Source organism: Drosophila mauritiana, chromosome 3R (genome assembly GCF_004382145.1).
Source record: "Drosophila mauritiana strain mau12 chromosome 3R, ASM438214v1, whole genome shotgun sequence".
NCBI lineage: Eukaryota > Metazoa > Arthropoda > Insecta > Diptera > Drosophilidae > Drosophila > Drosophila mauritiana.
This window is the reverse complement of record NC_046670.1, coordinates 18,911,065-18,932,384: the sequence shown is the minus strand read 5'-3', so window position 1 is coordinate 18,932,384 and position 21,320 is coordinate 18,911,065. Positions and strand designations below refer to the sequence as shown.

Below are 21,320 nucleotides of genomic sequence, written 5' to 3'. Positions count from 1 at the left end.
TTTGTTTATATACACTGTATATACGCTTGGCCAGATAGTAGATGAACACTTTTTTCGCTTATCGTGTGGCTTTTGTTTACATTTGAGCAACAGCAGGCCCAACTCGTTTTTCGTTGCCACACCAAAGTTATTAAGACATGCGATTTGATTCTGCTTTTACAACATCTTCAATCAAATCAGCTTCTATATATAAAATGTCAAGCATATAGTATACATTTTTGCAATACTGCCAGTTTGTTGATAATGCTCCTTAATCAATTACACTCGTTTTTGTTTTCACGTATTTATGGGAGGGCAATCGCATTCTATACGTAAATTCAATATATATGTAAGTATGTACAAGTATCGAAGTATATTGGAAATTTCTTAGATTTTGCTATTGCAATTTGTTGCAACGATAATCGGTTATCAGTTCGCATTGCATTGCCGCAACTGACTGCAATTGGAGCAAATGATTCAGCCGGGGAGTGTTCTTTTCTTTGTCGTTGGGTATTATGTGGCAAGCGGGATTTATTCGAATTGCCTTCGATCAAAATTGAGAATTCTGACGAAAATTCTGAGATAATGCTTACTTTCCAGTAAAATGTTTTGTTCATCTGGGGATACTTTGGAAAACATTAAATACATATATGAAATAATCATGATACTAAAATAGGAACGCTTGCTGATATTTCGTATGAATAATAAAATCTATTAATATTTTTAAACGTTTTAAGCCGCTTGAAAAGCATTGGAAAGTATTTTTTACGCCGCCAAAATCGACAGTAGATCGCGTAACGAATGCGACATATCACGTATACGCATTGTGGTGCTAGTTGGCAATTGCACTCTCAACTTGAATTCGTTGTATTCTTGGCACTTTTTGCTTCCGCATAAAATGTCGCACAACAAGTTGTTGCCGTTGTCGCCATATAGACGTCAGCCGCTTAACCCGCAACTACCCGCTAGCCTCTTAACCCCTTACCGCCGGCGGACGCCATTTACCGTTTCAACGCCATTTTGGTAAGACCTCAAGGCGAACTTGTCTCGACTCTCCAGTCTCATTCATTCTTTAAGCGTGTTTATGCTGGCAATTTCGTTACGTTTGATTAGTGGCCGGCAAATGGCAGTTGACTTGCAGCAGCGTTTCGATTGCGTTTTGCAAATAGTTAACTGGATTTTTCTACTATTATATCAAGTCGATTTTTCGTATTGTCAACCTTGGGAGTGCGGAGTTAGAAATTGTGCACTTGGCTGGCTTGTCAATCGAATTCGCATTTAAACTGAAAATTTATGGCACACGATTTGCACATTACAGCTGCCAGAACAAAGAGTCCAGATTAATTAAACTAACAAAAAAAAAGTGGAAAAAATGTGGGAATAAAGTCGAGTGCGAAAGTATGGGGAAATAATACGCAAACGTATTAAAATTCATGCCATTGAGCCAAAGTCTAATGCATTTTCAATGTATTTTTACAAGCAGTGTGCTGAATATTTATCGATTAGATGTCGTCTCTGCCCAGTAACCCCTCGTCATCAGCCCCCTTTGCTAGTCATCCCTTGTCTGCTGCAGACAAAGACGCAGAGGATAAAACGGAAGTACAGTTTGTAGTGTCCGCACAAAAGCAATTGCCAAGGAGCTAAAAACGCCACAAGTGCCACAAGGAAAAATCCAAGCAGTTTCTATTTTCTCTTCCTGCTGAGTTGAAAATGGATATACAAAAAAATGCAGACGTCATGCCTTTTTTCGGGCATAGCAGAAACAAAGGATGAGTTTTCGGTGTAGAAAAGTAAGATGTTTTTCATGTAGGTATATTTTTTGGGTGTATTATGCCTAGGGATAAAATCTGTGCCGCCCAAATTAAATTGGTTGTCTAAGATTTAAGGAGCTTTGCAATATGCTCATATCCCAGGATTTACGCGTGGAAAACTGCTTAAATGGTAATTGCTTTCCTAACAACAAGTTGTCGACGGATGACAACTGTTGCTTCGCGTGTTTGGCGAAAATCGCGGGTGGTTGGATTGTAAACTCCCCACCACAGAACACATGGGTTTTCGTCGAAAATCGCCGAAAGTGCCGCGACTGGCGCAGCAGCCGGAAAACTCCCTATTCCTCTAACCCCCCTTGGAAAACACACATACATATATACATGAACCGAAACCGAAACCGAAAAAACCCTGCGGCGACTGCGTTGTTAGAACGTGTGAAGTGCTTTCTTTGCATACTTTTGTGCGTTGTGTTGCCGGCATTTGTTGGCGATGCTGCTGCTCCTTTCGCTCCTGCCACTTGTTGTGTGCCCTTGCGGGTGTGTGGGTGTGTACTGCGACTTATGCAACAAGTGCGCTAGTTTGTTGTTGTATAACGATGTTACAAAGTCAACACACAAACGTCTGCCACGTCGTCATCAGTGTCGTAGAAGCATGTTTTGGTTTTGTTTCGCTCGCTCCCTTGACTTTTGCCTGGAACATGTGTTTGTCTGTGTTTTTCGGTGGATATGCTATCCTTGGAGGAGGTTTGGGTTTTCTTCCCCAAAAAACTTCTCGTACAAGCAGAAGCATACAAGAATTCCTTATACACCTTGTCTTGAAGTTTTTCGGGTGTATTGTGCATATTTTAAGAGTGTTCTGGCAAGTGTTTTTCCACAATCTGTCGACGAGTCGAGTTGTGTAAGTTTTCCTCTTGAAGCTTTTCCTTTTTGGGTGCCAGGATTTTTCGTTGCCCCTTTCAATGTGTCGTTTGTTGTGTAAATTGCCACCTAAATGGCTTTTATGGTTTGCAAGTTTTCAACGAAAGTTTGGAGAGAATTAATAGATTTGCATATGTGTTGAGACGTTTTGAAAGGTAAACTATTATACCCTCTGGGACAGTTTTCGGGCAAATTGTTGTTGCATCACGTTAGCTGTGACTAAATTGTTTATATGAGTGTGATAATTGAATTATGGAAAATTGAGTAAAGTTTTGCGAAGGCTTTTGAAATATTTAGAAGAATTCGGTCAGTTCACTTGAGTAAAATACTATAATAAATTGAACAAATTTAATGGAAGTTAAAGATTGACTATTAACAAGTTACAAGTATTTTTGTAGACATATATAAATATAAATTATAAGTAATATTTTAAGACCTTGCTTATTTAATGTTCTAATTTTTAATTTTCATTATTAATAAATGTAAAATGTTTTCTTCAAATTTACTTTAACGAATCGCTGGTCACTGGGTTCGTTTAGATTTTAACTATATTGTTTTCCATACATTTAAGTTTCGTCAGATTAGTTTTCTAGCTGTAAACACTGAGTGCATTCAAACAGAAATGTTTTGAATGGCGAATGAATGGAACTCTGTGAAATATGTTCCCCAACTCACCTGCTCATTGCTCGACATCTCGAACATGCAATTAGCACCAAAAAAAAGGTAATAACTTGGCTGCTTCATTCAGTCAATTCAATTAAGCGTTAACACACATATGCCACACTTATCATTCGCTCCGTCTCTGTCTAACGGCCTCGTGCCGTCTCTGTCTGTGCCTTCGACTCGGTGTATGCAAAATGGCTGTGTGATCGCTTTAATTAAATGCCTACACGTAAATTATCTCGTTGCACTCGACGACAGAGTCTTTAATTAAATTTCCACAAACACACACACACGAGCCCACACAATTGGCGACCCACAAAAGCACACAACACTTTCTGAGGGTGCAAGTGGTGGTAAGTCGAGTCAATCAAGAAAATCGCGAAAAGGCGGCCAGCAACAGTTGGCGCCAATTGTTGCTTCAATCAGTCGAAGTCAAATTGAAACGCTGCCTGACTTCAGTCGCTTTCAAATGTGCAATTGTGCACCTGATAAAGATTGAATTTTTCGGAGGCCTTCGCTGCCGAATTCAAAGTTGTCGTCCTGCTGGTGGCTGCTGCCAAACTCACTTGTTGCACAATGCCAACCGAATGCCGACGCCAAATGCACGGGAAAATAGTTGTGCAGTCGCTGCTGGCGCTGGCTGCGCAGCCACTGCCTTCCCAGTTTTCCTTTTCGCAGCAACAAATTCGACAAAAATGCCCGATACACCCACCAAACTACGAGACGGAGCCAGACCAACCAACCGAGTGCAGCCAAATGTTGCTGCAAGGACCCAAACCCAAGTTGTCCCCACCACCACCGCCGCCCCCCAAATGCCATTCAAACTACACTACACACCCACATCCTCACACACACTCACACAGACATAGATAGTACGTAAAAGGGGGTGGTCCAGTGGGTGGTGGGCTGGATGGCTGGGTGGCTCAATGGCGACGACGTCAACGAAGCGACGAAACTTTTTTCGAGCACACGAAACTTTTTCAGCACGAAAATCAAATGCAGCAGCAAAATAACGAGGCAGCAGCGCAGTCGACGCCGAAACTCAGACTCAAAGCTCACCCAATTTCCCACTTTCCCGCCACCTAAAAAACACCGCCCCCTAGCCAACCCACCCCACTGCTTTAGCCACCCACCGCCCACCTCCTCCTCCACAGTCAGCCAGCTCAGTTGACTACATTTTTTTGTTCTCTCTTTTTTGTGCCATTTTGTTTTTGTGTGTTTTGCTGTTTTGCCTTCGCTACTCTTCCCCAACCCCTAACTCACACACACACACACACACACTTGCCTACATATAATGTGAAATTTTTTCTGCAGTGCATTTTGCCCAATGTCCTTAGCGCCATATTGGCGCGCTCTAGCTCCTCCTAGCTACCCAAAAACCCCCTTGAAAACCCTCCCATTTCGCATTAACTTTGTGCTTTTTCGTGCTTCCGCTTCATTTTTTCCTCTCTGGCGAAAAAAAAGAAGGAAACCCAAGCTCGGAAAAATGCAGCGGGAAAAAATGTTGGCCTGCGTCTTGTCCGCAAAGCGTTGGGCGAAGAAGGCGTTGGTCCTGCGAGGGCGGAGGGACATTGTCCTGGCCATACCTTGAACCCAAGGCAAATTCTCAATCAATCCCCATCCCACGACTGGACCCAAAGTCCACCTCAAGCTTACTGACTTCCTGGCGAGAACCGGCCGGTTGACCAGCATCAACACCCATCTGCACGGCGGGAAAATCATATGAATTTCCTTTTCAAAATTCTACATTTATGTGGGCAGTTGATAACTATTTAATGCATATGGTATAACATTTGTAGACTCTTACAACTTTAATTTGACCTACATAATCTAATACACTAAGACAGATAATTAAATTTAGTACACAAGGAAACAAAATGAATATTAAAATCATAATAATATAACTTTTATGTTTTCTTTTAGTTTACAAACAAATTATGAACAATAATTCTACGATCTTGATATATATAATCTGTTTAATGTATTTTTTAACATTTTCGGCTAATTCTTAATTCGAACTATGAGAATCTTTGCATGCATATATATTTTTATATATAATGTTCTCCCTGTGCATTTACCATCCCACTTTCGCAAAAAAAGAAACCCCCAAATGAATGAAAAAACTGGCGAAGCAAAGAAGGAAACCGGCCAAAGGCAACCAACCAAAAAATCTATTTTCCAATTTCTGTGCACCCAGAAAACCGATGTTGGGTGGCTAAAATCGGGTTGGGAATGGATGCGATGGGTGGCTCGAATGCACCGAACTATGGTCGAGCAATCTCCCTTCCCCTCTTCCTCCTCTCCGTCTCTTTCTGGCCATATTGCCCTCTCGCTCGCGCAGTGTTTCACCCACTTGTGGCGCTTCCTCACACACAAGCACTCGCACACACACACACACACCAATACGATTTTGGCTGCCCCACACGAAGGACCAAGGACGAAGGACGATGGCGTCGCCCGGCGACTCCTTCGGCGCTTGCAGCGTCATCCTCGCAAAATACAACAACAAGTGGATGAGGATGTGGCTGTGGCTGTGGATGTGGCAGTGGAAGTGGAGAAAACTCGTAAAAATGTAACCTAAAAACCGCCGGAAAAAATTCAACAAGGCAAAGGCAAAGCGCAGAAAATAAAAGGAGGAGGAGAAAAATAGTTCGCCCGACATTGGAAAGTAGGTGGAGTGCTTATTGCGTAGTTCATGAAAAGCTGGCCAGGATTGGATTGCCCACCCACAGCCACCCCCACCCACACACAAGCAGACGCGACGTTGTCCTCGTCGCTTGTTGCATCCTTCTGCCATAAAAATGCCTTCTTACAGCCAAAGACGGTGGGTGGAAAATCCGAATGGAGCGGCGGGAGTGGGTGGAAAATGGGGAATGGTTGGAAAAGCCAACGCCGACAGCGGCGCCTGCAACGCTATTCTCCTTCTCTTTATTGTTGCTTGTTGTTGGCGTAATCGAAAGATGCGTTTGGCAAAGTGGGCGGCTGTGGGCGGGTAGTGGTTTGGGCCAAAACCCGACCACTACATAGAGACACGGCAAGGGGGTGTGGGAATGGCCCACAATATTGCCCAACACCTGCTGCTTCTTAATACACCAACACACACACACACACACCCGGAAACTTTCTGCGCTCTCTTTCTGCTGCAAAAAATTTATATATATATATGTATGTGTATGAGAAGCTTGTTGCTTTCGGCCACCACTACCCCCACTCCCCACCATTATAATGCATCTCTTTCTCTTCTATATATTCGAGATTTTTTCCTCTATTTATTTTAGTTTATTTTTTCGTATTTTTTGTAAATAAAGGCAAAGGAGAAAAGTTTGGCTTTTTAATATGTTTACACCCCATCGGGCGGAGGTGGGGCACTTTTCCAGGCAAACAAACTAAATGGAAAGGATTCGGGTGAGAAATGTGGAGAGGGAGGAAGGCGGCGACTGTGCAACAAGTTAAATCCCTGTTGGGGTTTGTTTTCTGCTGGATAACTTTTTCGCAAGGAAATATAAGCTTAGCAAAATATTTGCCTGAGCTCTTTATTGCTATATTCAGGTAGATTGCATTATCCCACGGAAATCTTTTATGGAAGCAATCGAGGTGTGGCTGGGACCAAAGAAAACTATGGTGCAGCTCAAGTTGGTTTATTCATATTTTTGTCTTTTAAATATATAATTAAATAGTTAACAGTCTATATGAAATATAAACAGACTCATTTTAAGTTTGTTTTTTTGAGAACTTCGGTAATAATCATCCCCAATACATATTTCAAACTTAACACTAAGTTGTGACATCTACTTTTGTAGAGATACCAAATAAAACTCGGTTTAAGCCCCCTTAGTTCCAGACAAATTTCCGCCCATAACCGTTACCGTCGAAAATTACCTTTATGCAGCTTATATAATTTGGTTAGTGTAATCTTCTTTATGCCGGCGCTTGGTTTGGCATACAGATGGCTGGCCAACCGGGCACGGACACACACCTGAATCCACAAGTGGATGGGCTCCCATTACAATCAAATGAAACTCCACCACTGATTCACTGATTGAGCCATTGCCAACAACAGTTGGGTGGGGAAATGGGAAATGCAACAGGCGAGATTTACCATCAACACTATGCCCCAAAACACCCAATCCACCCGAGCCACCCACTGGGCCACCAGAAAACTGCAGCCACCGCACCCAATCCACGCCAACAAACGACGTCTTTGTCTTCCTCTTCAGCTTCGATCAGCATCGTTTTTCTGGGTGGCATGGGTGGTGGTGGGTTGGGTTAGTTTGGTGGGGGGAGAGAGTGTTGAAAAAAATCTAGGAAAAAAAGTCAGAAAAAGAAATGCAGGAAAATTCGTTGCCGACGAAAATCGGCCACAAAAACAGTCGAGGAAAACGCTCGCTCCTCGTTGGCTCGTCCTTCGGTTCGGCTTCGTTCGTTTTCCCAATTGTTGTAGTAGTTTTTGTGCTAGTAGTGGTAGTAGTAGTTATCCCCCACCCCCAAAGCTCTATAGTGCTGGGCTGCCTTTTCGGCAAACGCATTCGGCACTCATCGTCTGCAATTTTTATATTGTGCAATATATTTCGTAGGGATAACGCCTCCCCCACCACCCACCACCTTCCATCGTGCGCATGTGTGTGTGTGTGAGTGTGCGTGTGCTTAAGTGCGCTTCGTTATCTCCAGCAGAGCACTTCGTTTTGGGGGCCCCTCTTAACCCATGTTGGCTAGAACTAACCCGAAACCCAGACCCCCAAAACGCCAGACACCCGTGCATATATATCCGTTATATTTTTTTTCCTCCCATTTTCGTCCTGGCTTCTTTCACATTTTGCTGCAGCTTCGTGCAGCGAGGACAACGAAGTCGTCGTCGCCGGAGAGCCGAGCAAAAATTGTCGCTGGAAAAATGTGCTAAGGGTTTTCCTAGTGGGCCGCAAAGGTGGCAGGGGGAAACCACTGGAAGTGGTTCTGCTGTCTCTGTGTTTGTGCGGGAATGTCAACTAGAAACAAGGACGATAAGCATTATGGAGCGCATTGAGGAAGTAATTGAGTGCACGAGACAGGGACGCAAGGCAAGGACGATGTGTTTGTGTGTTGGCTGGCGAGGAAAAAAAAAAACACTTACACCTATACCTATATATAAATATATATATATACGTGTGTTTTGTACATGGAGAGCGGCATTTGCACATATATACATGTAAGCCGCCCACTCGCCCAACAACAACAAAGAGCATTTAACATTTTAATGGGGTTTGGGCTTTGGGTTTTAGCTTGGATCGCTGGCAACGTGCTAAACGTGCTCAAAAACCGAAATGAGTGCTTTCAGGCAAAAGGATAAGGCTGAAGCAGCCGCCAGGAGCCAAAGGAATATATATCCAAGGGTGACACCAGGCCAAAAAAAAGAAAAAAATCAGCAAAAAAGGCTGTGCAATTTATGTTAATTTTCCTCTGTGTTTGGCCAGACTCCTAGGTGTTTTTTCTTAACGCGAACATATGGTAAGGGCTTGAGCCCAGTCAATGTTGATTAGGTCTGGCTAAAGTCAATTTCAGGCAAAAGCGACTTGCAGGCTCTTCATTTGCCATTTCCACGGGCCAAATCCCATTTGCGGCCTTAATATGAACGATGAGGCCGTCGAGGGGTTTGGAAAATCGCAGGTAAAAGGAAAATCTGCAGTTTGAAAGCACCTTGTATATAGATAGTATAATATCCGGGGGTGCGATGCTTGCGCCACCTAGCACAAAAATTATTCTGCTTATTGGCTTGGGTGCTTTTCATCAGCGCCTTTGGCTTTCAACGGACTTTAATTGGATGGAATGAAAGGTGGATGGAGTTCAATACAGAAGAGAAAGGATTAAACGGATAATAATAAAAGTATAATGGAAAACTAAAGTTGATTAAGCTGGAAATTGAGATTTAAGAGCTATACAGTCTTGCAAAAAATAAATATATTTTAAAAAATAAACATAATTTGGGGTATAATACAAATAATAAACTCACCCACAATATGCAGCATATCCGTGGACCATTTCAATAGCTTCTTTTTGATGAGCCGACGCTCTTGCTGACATCTCACATATGAACAATCGGCCATAGCTTTCTTTTTGAGGATATATTGGCGATATTGTTAGATCGCAACTGTACCTGCAATAAACAAAAGCGAAAAGTCAACACAATTAGCTGGAAACGACAAACACAGAACACGAAAAAAAATACGAAAAATTTCCCCAATGGAAATGAGTGTTAATTTATTAAATCTATAATGCGCCATATAAAATTTCATTTACTGTTGTTGTTGTTGTTGCCGCATTTTCGAACGCTACGAAATGATTAAACGAGTTTTGTTTCAAGGTTATCGCGAAAACACACAAAACCTGTTGCACTTTAGATTTTTTGTTGTTGTTTTCGTCATATTATTTCATATGCTGAAAATTTATTTATTTTTCTTGATTTTGTTGTTGAATTCTTGCTAAGCCACCAGTCTGTGGTAGTTGTTGTTGCAGTTCTAGTTGCCGATGTTGTTGTATTTTGTGGTTTTTTTTTTCAGAGTATTGGTGGGGCTTTTACTATTCGGGCAGCTACCAGTTTTTGATATTTCCTAGTTACAATTACAGTGGTACTTAGATATTGTCGATGGTAAAAAAAAAGAATATTTAAAAAAATGTATTTCAAAATATATTAATTTGATTCATTTGGTTTCACCCAGAAAATAAACTTATCAAAATTTTGGAAAGAGCAGACAAATTGATGATGTTCATCTAAGACTTTTGTTAAATATATTCTATTTTTTTTTAATATAAATAAAAAAATTTTCCATTTTGATCCGCAATAATGTTTGTAGACTCACTGCACAATTGAACAAATAGACAACAATATTTCTTGCTGTTTAAGCTGTCTATTACATTAATTTATTCAAATGCCGTTGTCGTTGTTGTCGCTTTGCATTAAATTAGTTTTGTTTCATTATTAAAAAGTCGTAAATTGCGAAACGTGTTTGGGATTTCGCTATGAGTTTGGCTAACCCAATGAGTCCCACTTAATACATCTAATGAGATGCATCGGAACTTTTATGGACTGCATTCCCATTTCGGGTAATTTCAGGCCAAGCAAAGGGGCTTTTCATATCCAGCTTCTATTTTGGAGGCCCATGAATGAAAATTCCCCAACCTGTAATTGCCTGTTGGCTGATAAATGATTAAATCTGATAGGATGCAATTTGGTGTTTTCCCCGCCGATTTTCCTTAGGTTTTTCCTGTTCTCCTTTGGCCTGTGCTATCTCTATGACAGCCACTAAATTTTCATGTTTACCTCGACGGATATTTGCCTACCCGAAAACCGAAAAAACCGGCTTAGTTTTTCCAGCCCCTTTGCGAGGAAATTACAATAGCAGAGCCGCAGAGCTGGAAAAAGTAATTGAGATTCTAATATCAGATAGCAGATATGCTGATGTTGGCTTACATGACCGGCCCGAAAGCAGCTGCCATTTGCGCTCCAATCTGCGAGGCGCAGTAGTAAAACTGGTAGCCCAAAGAGCGTTTTCAAGATGTTTACGCTGATGAAAAATTACTCCAGCTGCCATGGCCAAAGGCGGGCAATGCCAAAGTTAGGCCCATCAGCCCAGCAAACCCAGCAAACCCAGCAGCCCGGCAAACCAACAGACCAACCAATTCCAGGTCCCAACAACAGCAGGTTGGCGTGCCGAGCAGTAGCTTTGTGGGCGTGTCAACGGAGCACGCGGCCGAACAGCAGCCAACTGATGATGGACGTTGATTATGATGGACGTTGCCGGCCTACCAAGAAGAACAACCAGGAGCAGCAGCGCAGGCAGTCGAAGAAGATGAACAGAAGCTTCGAAAACCGGCAGAAGAGCCTGCCAGCAATTTGCCAGGAAGGAGCAGCACAGTGAGAAAATATCATCACAAAAGTGTCAAGGGTAAGGAAATGTATCTAAACCAACAACAGATACATTATAAATTTCAACAAGAACTCATGGATTTCTTACAATCCTTGAATTCAAATTAAAACCCTAAGGAATATGTAAAGACAGTCTCTACGTAGTTTTGTTTTAATTTATATAAAACTAATTGCCATCGTATGTTTTAGCATGCAATTAAATAAAACCATTATTATGTAACTAAAAGAAAAGGAAACCCATGCAGTATCCATGCTAATGATATGCATCTTTTCTTCGGGTGCACGAAGCGGGCAAGCGAGATGGTAGATTGAGCGATTCTTAGGGCCAGCCCAACGCCTTCTTTTTGGTATTATTTTAAGTAATTTTCTAATTAAAACTAAATCGAGTTTTCCTCGAAGGAAATGCCAAACATTCCCTGCCATATCCGTTGATACAGCTGGGCTGTCACACACAAATATGCAAAGTCAATGCTTATTTTGAGCTCTGCGGCTTCCTGCCTTTCGCATCGGGCTGAGAATCGGAGACAGGCCCAAGACAGTTGGTGGAATGGGGTAGCTATAACTATCTATATATATATATATATACATATATATGTAGATATACGTGTTACAGATACAAAAGCTAAGGGGAATTCATTCAGTCGAAAGCTTTTTATAATAAATGCCACAAGTATCTGGTGGCTGTCGGTATTCGTATCTCGCTCGCCTGCATTTGATTTCATAAATAAAACAAAATATCAAGGCCGCCCTGCTAGAAGCTAGAAACTCGTAGCCATATAATATGTACCGCACTGCATTGGAATATATGGAATACGAAATCACAAAAAATGGCAGCAATTGATTGGCTGGCCAAAGGTTCTGCTCTATTCCGTTCTGTACTGTGATGTTGTGTTCTGTTCTGAGCCACGAACGATCACAAAATGTTGCCTAGAACAAAACGAGTTAATATCAATTGGATTGGTTTTGGTTCAGCTCGGTTCGGCTGGGATTGGATTGGATTGGATGTGATCTGGGCACAAAGTGCATTTTGGCTAACCAGTTTCGACCGACTGCAATCGATTCTCATTAGCTCAAAGTTGAAGTTGAGGTGCTGAATTTGCCCCAAGACTTGGGCCAAATTTCTGCCAATGTTAAGGCCTTGAAATCGTTTTGTAATGTTATTTCTATTATTTCTATTGTTCCAATTGCTGGAGATGCTTTGCATGCCTGAAAGCCTTCGCTCTTTGTTATTCTAAATACTCAATTTGCATAGCAATTTTTTACACTCTTTTCGCCATTCATATTCATATATCCAATCGATGAATTTATTACTAATTTATCGCTTTTTGTGGCTGCCCGGAAAAAGGCGGAAATAATCGCTTACAATTTGCTATATTTTTTATCGCCCCCAAAGTGTTCTCATAATTTTATTAATTATGTGCTGTTTGTTTTGAGATTTACTTTCTAGAAAATTTTTTTTGTGGATTGCATGGTGGCTGATTGCATGATCTTTTTATTGTGATGTTGTGATCGACCTTCGCATAGTAAAAACGTATTCATTAAAGTGCTTTAAATTGTGCAAAAATGTTAATTTAGCTTAATTTGAATGGGAATAATATGTTAATCAGCGTGCAAAAAACATGAGGAAGCTGGTCTTGCCGTAAGTGAAATATTTAAGGGGGTTTAACGTGTTTAGGGAGCGAAGGGAAAATTCTATTTTATCTTTACTTATTTTATTTTTAGGCTTCGAAATGATGAAATAATTAGTTCCACTTCCTTATACGTGTATCTATTAAGTGCAGGCAAAGCTGGCTGAACTAAAACTAATTTGTTTGTGATCCCCTGTCGTATGAGTAATATATACCGGCAGTGGCTATAAATCTTGCTTATCTAGCTTCAAAATATCCGCTGACCCTGAAGTTGATATCTGCTGACTACCAGCAATGACAACTCTCACCTGTTGCAAGTTGCTGCGGGCGTGTGCAACAAGTGCAGGCAGCAACATCGACTAACTAAGGCGAGATGAGCACGCGCCACAGCGGCAACACAATGACAGGAAGATCGAAAACGAAACCGAAGTCAAGTTGTTGGTTAGTTAACTGGCCAACTAACTGGCTAACTGGCTGCTGCTGGCTCAGTTATAGTAACACACATTCGCTGTTGCCTCGTTGCAGTCATTGTATGCAGTCAAGCGCATTTCCATTTCTAACGTTGATCTGCGATCTGCGGGCCAGAGCCCCACGACTCCACTCCACACCCAAGCACTCCATTGAGCCTGGTTAGTAAGGTCGAGCCTGCCCCTCGTTCATGGCCCAGCTCACCTACAAAAACGGCCAAGAAAAAAGTACAAAAAAGTAAAAAAAACCCGGCAACAACTGAGGAAAGACAAGTTTCGAGGCGGCTCACCAAGTCTTGCCATTGGACTTGCTCTTGGCTTGAGTTGGTGGCGTTGGCCATTGGCTGATTTATTGTGCATATGGGCAGTAGATTGCACTTGACCTCAATGAAGTGCTGCTGTTGAGGTATTCAAGCCGTAGCCGAAAGTGCCAAAAACTTAATTTCCTGCCAACGAGAGGGACACAAAAAGGCACAGAAGCTGGCAAAGTTTGCCGTTGACACTGATTGCATAAACGGGTAGAGAACGCCCCCCGGAGATGTTTTTAAATCAAATAATGAAACAAGAGGAGAATTGCTGCTGCTGCTGCTGCAGCTTCAACAGCAAAACAACAAAGTGGCCTGGCATCCGTGTCTCTGTGGGTGAAATGAAGTTAAATGCCGCTCAAGGATGCTAAATGTGCCATGTCGAAATGTGTTGTCTGTGCATTTGTATGGAACTATTTGGCTGCCGGCATTGTGTGTGTCGGTGCTTATTGTCCCTATCTACATCGGTGTGTATGTGTGTCTGTACATAACTGTTGCATGCCGATGAGCAACAGGAGCATTGTCCCTGCCCCAGCTGCACCTACTGCTCCTACAGCTCCTGCTGCTCCTGCTACTGGCATGTGGCACATTTTCGACATGTTTTGTTGAGCATTTTGGCAGCAGAAATAGCAAAAGCAGCAGCGACACTATCTGGCTGCTCCTCGTTGCCCGTTACAATCTGCAGGAAATGTGAAAATAACGTTACGAAACTTTTTCGTTGCAATATGCGCAACAGGAGGCAGCAGCAGCAGCAGCAACAGCAGCAGCAGCAACATCTACAGCAGGAATGGCAGTTACCAATACAGCAGCAGCACCCACAAAAAAGCCACCCCAAACCCATCAGGACTTTGTTTTTTGCTCTGACTTTGCTTGTTTTTTGGCTGCTGCCATTGGATGCTTGGGTGTGGGTTCGGGTGGCTCCTCCTCTCACCTAAACACCCAGCTCTCTGGAAGTCTGTCTTCGTTTTCATTTTATTTAGTTTTCACCACCACCCAACCCATTCCGACCCATTCTATCCCCATTTCCCATACCCCCACTCTCAACTTTTTTATTTTGCACTATATATTTGGGTACAACGACTTGTTGCTTTGTCTGTGTGTACCATGGGTGTGGCTGCTTGTTTACCAACACCAGCAACTAAACACCCTCACATAGAAGACACAAAACCGAATCGAAGCAAAGCACCCATCCGCCCCGTATGCTGGTATGGTTACGTATACGACCTGTGCCACGTCGAGTGTCATATGTGCTGCTGCTTGTTTTATGATGTCAGTTTCGGGTTTTATTAAAACTGCCTGAAGATATATGCGATGACTTCTTTGGCTGCCTGCCTGCCTGGCCACCCCCTACCCCCTCAACTTCGACCTTTGGATTGCCACCTGGCTAACCGGCAATGCAAATGCACTTTTTTCATAAATATGTGAGCAGGCCAAATGCATCACATTTGCGTTTTATATATATTAAAGTCGGTCGCCTTAGTACCGCCTTTTGATATCGCCATATTTGTCATCGTCAGTGCATTTTATAATAATAAAGAAGTTCTTCCGGTTATATTTAAATTTTATTTTAATTTTCATTAGACATTCTACACTTTATCTACCTCTTTTTTTTTAATTGTGAAACTTTTCTTGGTTCGCTTTCTTTGAGAGTTTTACTGTGTTCTGGTTTAAGTGAGCTAATATTTGTTAGTGCTGATGACTATCGCTTCACTTCCGCTGCTACTTAAACTACAGTTTTTATGGGTTTATGACTTCCTCCATTTTTTTTCGGTGTGATTATTTATTGGCTGTCGCTTTTCTCGCCGTTGCATCGCTGCAATTACTCTTGCCCGCCTTATCAATTTGCGAAAAAAAGACTTTGGGTCCCCCGATTCGCGATTCGCAGCGCCGCTTACAAATTGAGGTCACCTTCAAAATTATCAAATTTCGCCCGAAATGATTAACTCGACAAACACGAAAATGTCCGACCCCTCGGAAAAGCCCTCGTCTCGAAATTGTATAAAGAATAAAAAGCGGCAGCAGCAGCACACTACACTCGCTCGTTTGCCAGCAAAAAACCTTATCTTTGTTACACAAAAAAAAAAAGAAGGAAAACAACAAGGCGACGATGTTGTTGATGATGATGAATTTGCCCTGATTTCGACACAAAAACAAACAAAAAAAATGGAAAACTGCAAAACTGAAAAAAAGAAAGAGAGGCGTTGTAAACTAAAGAAGCGAAATAGAAACAAAAATTAGATAAGACGAAATTGAGTCGCAGGCCGACAAAGCGACCAGAAGTTTTCCAAGCAATTCGCGAAAATAAAAAACAGCCACAAAAATGTGACAAAAAACGAGCAACGACAAAAAAGTGGAATTATGAGCAGTGCAGCAAAGTGCAGCGCGTGTGTGGCCTCGCTGGTGGTGGAAAAGAGAGGGCACGATTGCGGACCGGAGGAATAGGAAAATATTTTTTTTCAGCAGTTGTCTAAATAACAAAGCCAGAAAGCAAACGAACTAAATTGCTGAAAAAATGCAAAAAAAAAAAAAAACAGCGATGGCGGAATGAAAATAAACGAAAACGTAACAAAAATCAATTGTCGCCAACCAAACGTCAATACAAGTGGTCGTGCGTGTTGCCCTCTCTTTCTGCCCCCGCCAGCCGTCCTTGTCTAATTGTTGAGGAATGGGTTTTTCGTGTCCGTGTGAGTATCGTCAAAATTCAGCCGCAATTGAAACTATTTGTAAGCGGGAAAGAGGCAGAGTTCTATGAATTTAATTGTTGCATCGACAGCGGCAAAATAAAAACAAAAACCCAAAAAAATAAGCAAGCAACAAGAATTTTAAATAAGTCGATTTTCAGTCAAATCAGAACAAAGGATAGATTAGTAAAGTACATATAACTTCAGTGATCTATATTTTAGTTGTTGAAAATAATGTTTATTTCACTTAGTTACAAAATTAAAATAAATTTAGAAACAAAGTGTAATTTAATTAATTTATTTGAATAATAACAAATAAAAAAGTTAATGCCCCGGAAGCCATGCTTCGAATTTATTTAATTTATTTAGTTATTCCTATTTTACAGATTATTTAAAATTCCTTTTTATATTATTTCTCCAATTCAACCTATTGCCATTTAAAATATTAATTAAGATAACAACTTGAAAAAAGAAATCATAAAATTTAAATGCAATCAATGCAAACCATATTGAATAGTAAAATATCATAAAATGGCTCAGTTTTCTATGGAATATCTAAAAAATAAAGGCAAACGTGTTTGTTTTCAGTAAATGATGCCACAAATAATTTGCTAAAAAACGCTGGAAATATGAAAAACTGGTATGCAGGTATGAATAAAAAAATGCGAAAATATTTGTCCCGCGTTTTTGTATTTTCATTTTCTATTTTTCGCAAATTTTTTGTATATCTTTTTTTTGCGAGAACAGTTGAATTGATATTTGCGAATGTTGTTGGCTCGTTTTTTTTTTATTGTTGCTGACGACTAGTTTTTTGTTTGGAATTTTTTTTCGTTGCTGTGCAAAAGGTGATAAGCTCAAGGACAATATGGCAGTTTGGCATTGCCGGTGCGCTGTTGCTGCACTCGCCTAAAAATTGTTTGTTCAATTGTGTTTATGCATATGGAAAATATCGATTTTGTTTTTGGACAACAATGCGGGGAATGCCAAACGCAATGACCGTCACACAATTGGCTCTATTAAGGTCGCCGCGCTGTTTAAACTTTGCAGTCGCGGCCGCGGAATGAGGAAGCCATAATCATAATTGACCAACTCCCATTGTCTTCCCCACCTGTTGCCCGTGTTTTTCAGCTTTTCTTTTCGTAGGGGACTTGACATGGCCAAAGTTAAATTAAAAACATTTCTTCCCCCTGCCCACTTGCTCCTCTGCTATTCTGCTCCTCATTCTTCCCAATCCGAATCCTCGTTTGGGACACGCCTTCTATGTGGAGCATAGCCCAATCTCCTCGGCCAGCTAGAAACAACAACTGCCTGTTGCACCAGCTATGTACTTCCAGTGCACTTCCAGTGGCCCCACCACACATCCAAACTATATAAACTATATAGTGGCGTGGCATGAGGAAGATGCGGAAAAAACTGCGAGAAAGAAGCGAAATACGAAAAATAAGCACAAAAAAATCAGAAGCCTCCCAATTGCAGGAGCCATCCCCCATCCCCACTTTCCACACTCCCATCCTTCGTCCTTCCGAGCAACAGTTTCTTTTTCACAACATTTTCCCAGCCACACGAGAGGATTGGGGTAACACTGAAATAACACTAAGCTCTGTCGGATTTCGTTGTAAGCAATTTGCGTACAATTTTTAGGTGATTTCAGAATTAAACCAATTTTTAAAGCAAAGGATAGCATTCAGTATAATAATTGATAGTATCAAGTGCCTAGATACTCAGTTAATCAAAACTATAAACTATCTCTATTACTATAAACTATATTATTTCTCTACTAAGTAAGGAGTTATAAGTATGCCCATTAAATTAGGACTACAACTAAGCTGATTCTTAAGCTTCGTCTAATATATAAGCACTATTTTTTAATTTATTCCCAATTATTTGGTAGTAAGCTTAGTTTTGGTGAAGTTATTCACTCAAAACGCATGCCTAATTTCGATAAAAGTTTATATATATATATAAAAGCAACTCACAGAAGTGCAAGCTTTTTTAGTTATTTTACATAAAAATGAATCACGCATTTCCCTGGGCGTAGATGTATGTACATAGATGCAGACCCACTAGACCCTTCGCTTTTGGAGTGTGAGTCACTCACTCAGTGAGCGATAAATGCATGGCGACTACTACCCGACTTCCCGGTGTGGCAGCAACTTGTTGCTGTTGCTTTTGCTGCTGCTGTTGGTCTTGTTGCAACATCTAATCCAATCCAAGGCGAACAATGGCGAATGCAAATGCAGATGCAACCACTTCCTTTTGTCTGCCGGAGGAGGCGAGATGAGGAGGCCGTGTTGCAATTGCCGTTGTGCCGCTGATGTTGCCCGTGTTGCTCGTGTTGTTGCTGCTGCCTTGTGTTGATGGTCAAGGTCATGAACCTGTTCCAATAACTCGTTTCTTACGTGCAGCACACACACAGACACACACACACACACCAAGGAAGGCAGACTGGCAGTCAGATGACTGTGTGTTGCTTGTTGCCCGCCTGTTGCACTCCCGTCTAATGCTAATCCTGGCCAGAAGCCAGCGGCTAGAAGCCGGGATGACTAATGGATATCCGCACAAATCAATTTGAGAACATGAAATTAAATTTCAATCCATCTTGGCTTCTGTCGCCTCGGCGGCAAATTAAAGCTGAAAACTTGTCGCCGTCGTGAAATGCGGAAAAGCCTCAAGGACAACGGCGAGTGAAAAGAAAATTGCGACGCGTGGGCGAAACATCAGTCTGCCCCCACTTTTATCCCCCCCCCCCCCTCGACTGATTCATTGTCTTATTTTTTTCCGTCTATGTGGCAGTCAGACTGTGTCATAAATCGCCGCAAATGAATTATTCGAAATCAAATGCAATTGTGGACAAAGCGAATCACTTGGCGAAATATCTACATATATGTATAAAAACAATAATAATAAAAACATCAGGCGCAGTGCTTTCCGTCTGTCAACTTGAAATTAGAAGCGCATTAATTAGAAATTTTTATTATTCGCCCGCACTTAATTCGCATCCACTTCATTTGTCTTTCTCTATTTTATTTTTTAATTGTTATACATACATATTATTTTTCATTCAAATTCAATAAATTTCAAGTTGACATTTATATTTGCGCATTAATTGGCCGTTAAGATTTCCGCGTATTTTTTTGTGTTTTTGTGCCTCTTAAAGGAAAACCCATTCAAGTCCATTGTAGGTGACAGATTGTTTGGAAAAGCAAATATTACGTGGGTGCTAGGAGGGGGGCAGGGGTATCTGCAGCCATTAGAGGAACTTGTTGGGCTTCCGAATGCAATTGTGTTGATTTCTTGAGCCGATGGAAAGTTTTTCAGCTTTTCATAAACACTCGATTGATTTTCGCGAATTGCTTTACATTTGAGTAACAAGACTATAATTACCTCTTTCAATATTATAAATTCTTATCAAATTATTCCCTATTCTAGAATGATCCATTATAATTTCTTTTGAGCAACGATCATTTTGTAAGTGAGCAAATCAGTGCAATCATTTAAGATGACTCACAGGCATTTAGAGTCATCGATTTAGTCAACAGAGCCGATCCCAAAACAATTGGAAAATGCATGATACGGCCTAGCTATAATAATAACTATACAGCTATTAAAATTGTTGCAGTTGGGGAAAATCCGGAAATATTTGTAAACTACTGTAAACTCAAGTATTTGGCTAATAGATAGATGTATAATTGGAAAATTAATGATTTCTCCCAATCAACCAATGTTCTAAATTTATTTGATAGTTTTAGTAAAATTAGTTACTTAATTATAATGCAAATGGAGCTACTTGATTCAGTGAAATCCCAGAAAATACGCTACCCGTATTGATAAGAAAATAACTACACTGAGGATAATTAGTAAGCCGTTAAGGGAAAGAGAGAGAGAGAGATAAAAGGCAATTTTTATAAAACAACAAATAAATTTAATTGAAACAGACATAATTAAATTAATTTTTGTAATGTTTACAAAGAACCCAAAAGTGCTGGCTCATGAATTTTTCCCCATTCTGATGTATGTACATAAATGGAATGAATAAAAAAGAATTCTTACTCACTTTTCGTGGCAATGCGTCCCAATATTTACAAGCTCATTAATGTAAATATGTAAAAAATTTGTGGTGTTTTTTGTTGCAGCACGGTGAAAACGTTGACTTTGTTTGTGGTAGTTGTTTTTAATGTATTAAACTTTTTTCCTACTATTCATTTATATGTGGTTGTCACAGCACTTTTGCATTTTCAGCTCTTTTTACTTTTTTAATTTTTTTTTTTTTTGGTTTTTAGTGGCCTGGCATGTCAACTAAAAAATTTTTGTCATAAGAAAAACGCACGTTAAAGGTTTTTCTCTCAGTTACTGTTGTTGTTGTTTTCGCTCGGGAAGAGGAAGCATGTTAAATGGTAGTGTGTATGTGCGTGCATGTGTGTGTGTCTGTGTACGTGTGTGTGAGTAGAAAATAAATAAAAATTCGCACACCGCGACCAGCGTCAACAACAAACAAACAACAAGAACAACAACACTGACAGACCGACGTTACTAATACGCAAGAGCGCAGGCAGCGACGCCGGCAGCGCTGCAGCAGCGAACGCCGCTTTCGATCCGAACCCAAATCGGTCGGGCCCAAGAATCGCCCGTCTGGCCAGGGAGGAGAATGGAGAATCTCGCAGAGAAGCCGAGTCTGGCGAGAATATCCCACTATCGGACTATCCAAGTATCCGAGAAACCGAGAATCCGAGGAAGCGTGAAGCCGAGAAACCGAGAATCCGAGAATCCGAATCCAAATCCAAATCAGCGGGGCCGGGACCGAAGCGAACCGCTCGAGCCGACGGACAATAAAGCTAAAGCCAGCCTGCCACAGCTGAGCAGACCGCTGCAGTCGCGTTCGGCGAGCGGATGCACTCACGCACACATGCAACCGTCCATTTCCACTCGGCCAAAAAGTGCATTCGCAGAACTCACTCAATGAGAGCGAGAGGGAGAGGGAGCGGGCGGGAGAGAGCGAGAGGTTGAGAGAGCGAG

General features: G+C 41.3%; 1 protein-coding gene across 1 annotated transcript in view; it reads right to left on the bottom strand.

The window, feature by feature from the left end:
• LOC117142742 overlaps positions 1-21,080 on the bottom strand; it is a 57,090-nt gene extending 36,010 nt beyond the window's left edge. The window contains exons 1-3 of the mRNA XM_033306913.1: positions 20,830-21,080; positions 20,362-20,603; positions 9,313-9,456 (exon numbers count right to left, since the gene is read on the bottom strand). Of these exons, the coding sequence (XP_033162804.1) occupies positions 9,313-9,406 (94 nt within the window). The 5' untranslated portion in view covers positions 9,407-9,456; positions 20,362-20,603; positions 20,830-21,080. The remainder of the gene's footprint in view (positions 1-9,312; positions 9,457-20,361; positions 20,604-20,829) is intronic.
• Positions 21,081-21,320: the final 240 nt, after the last annotated feature.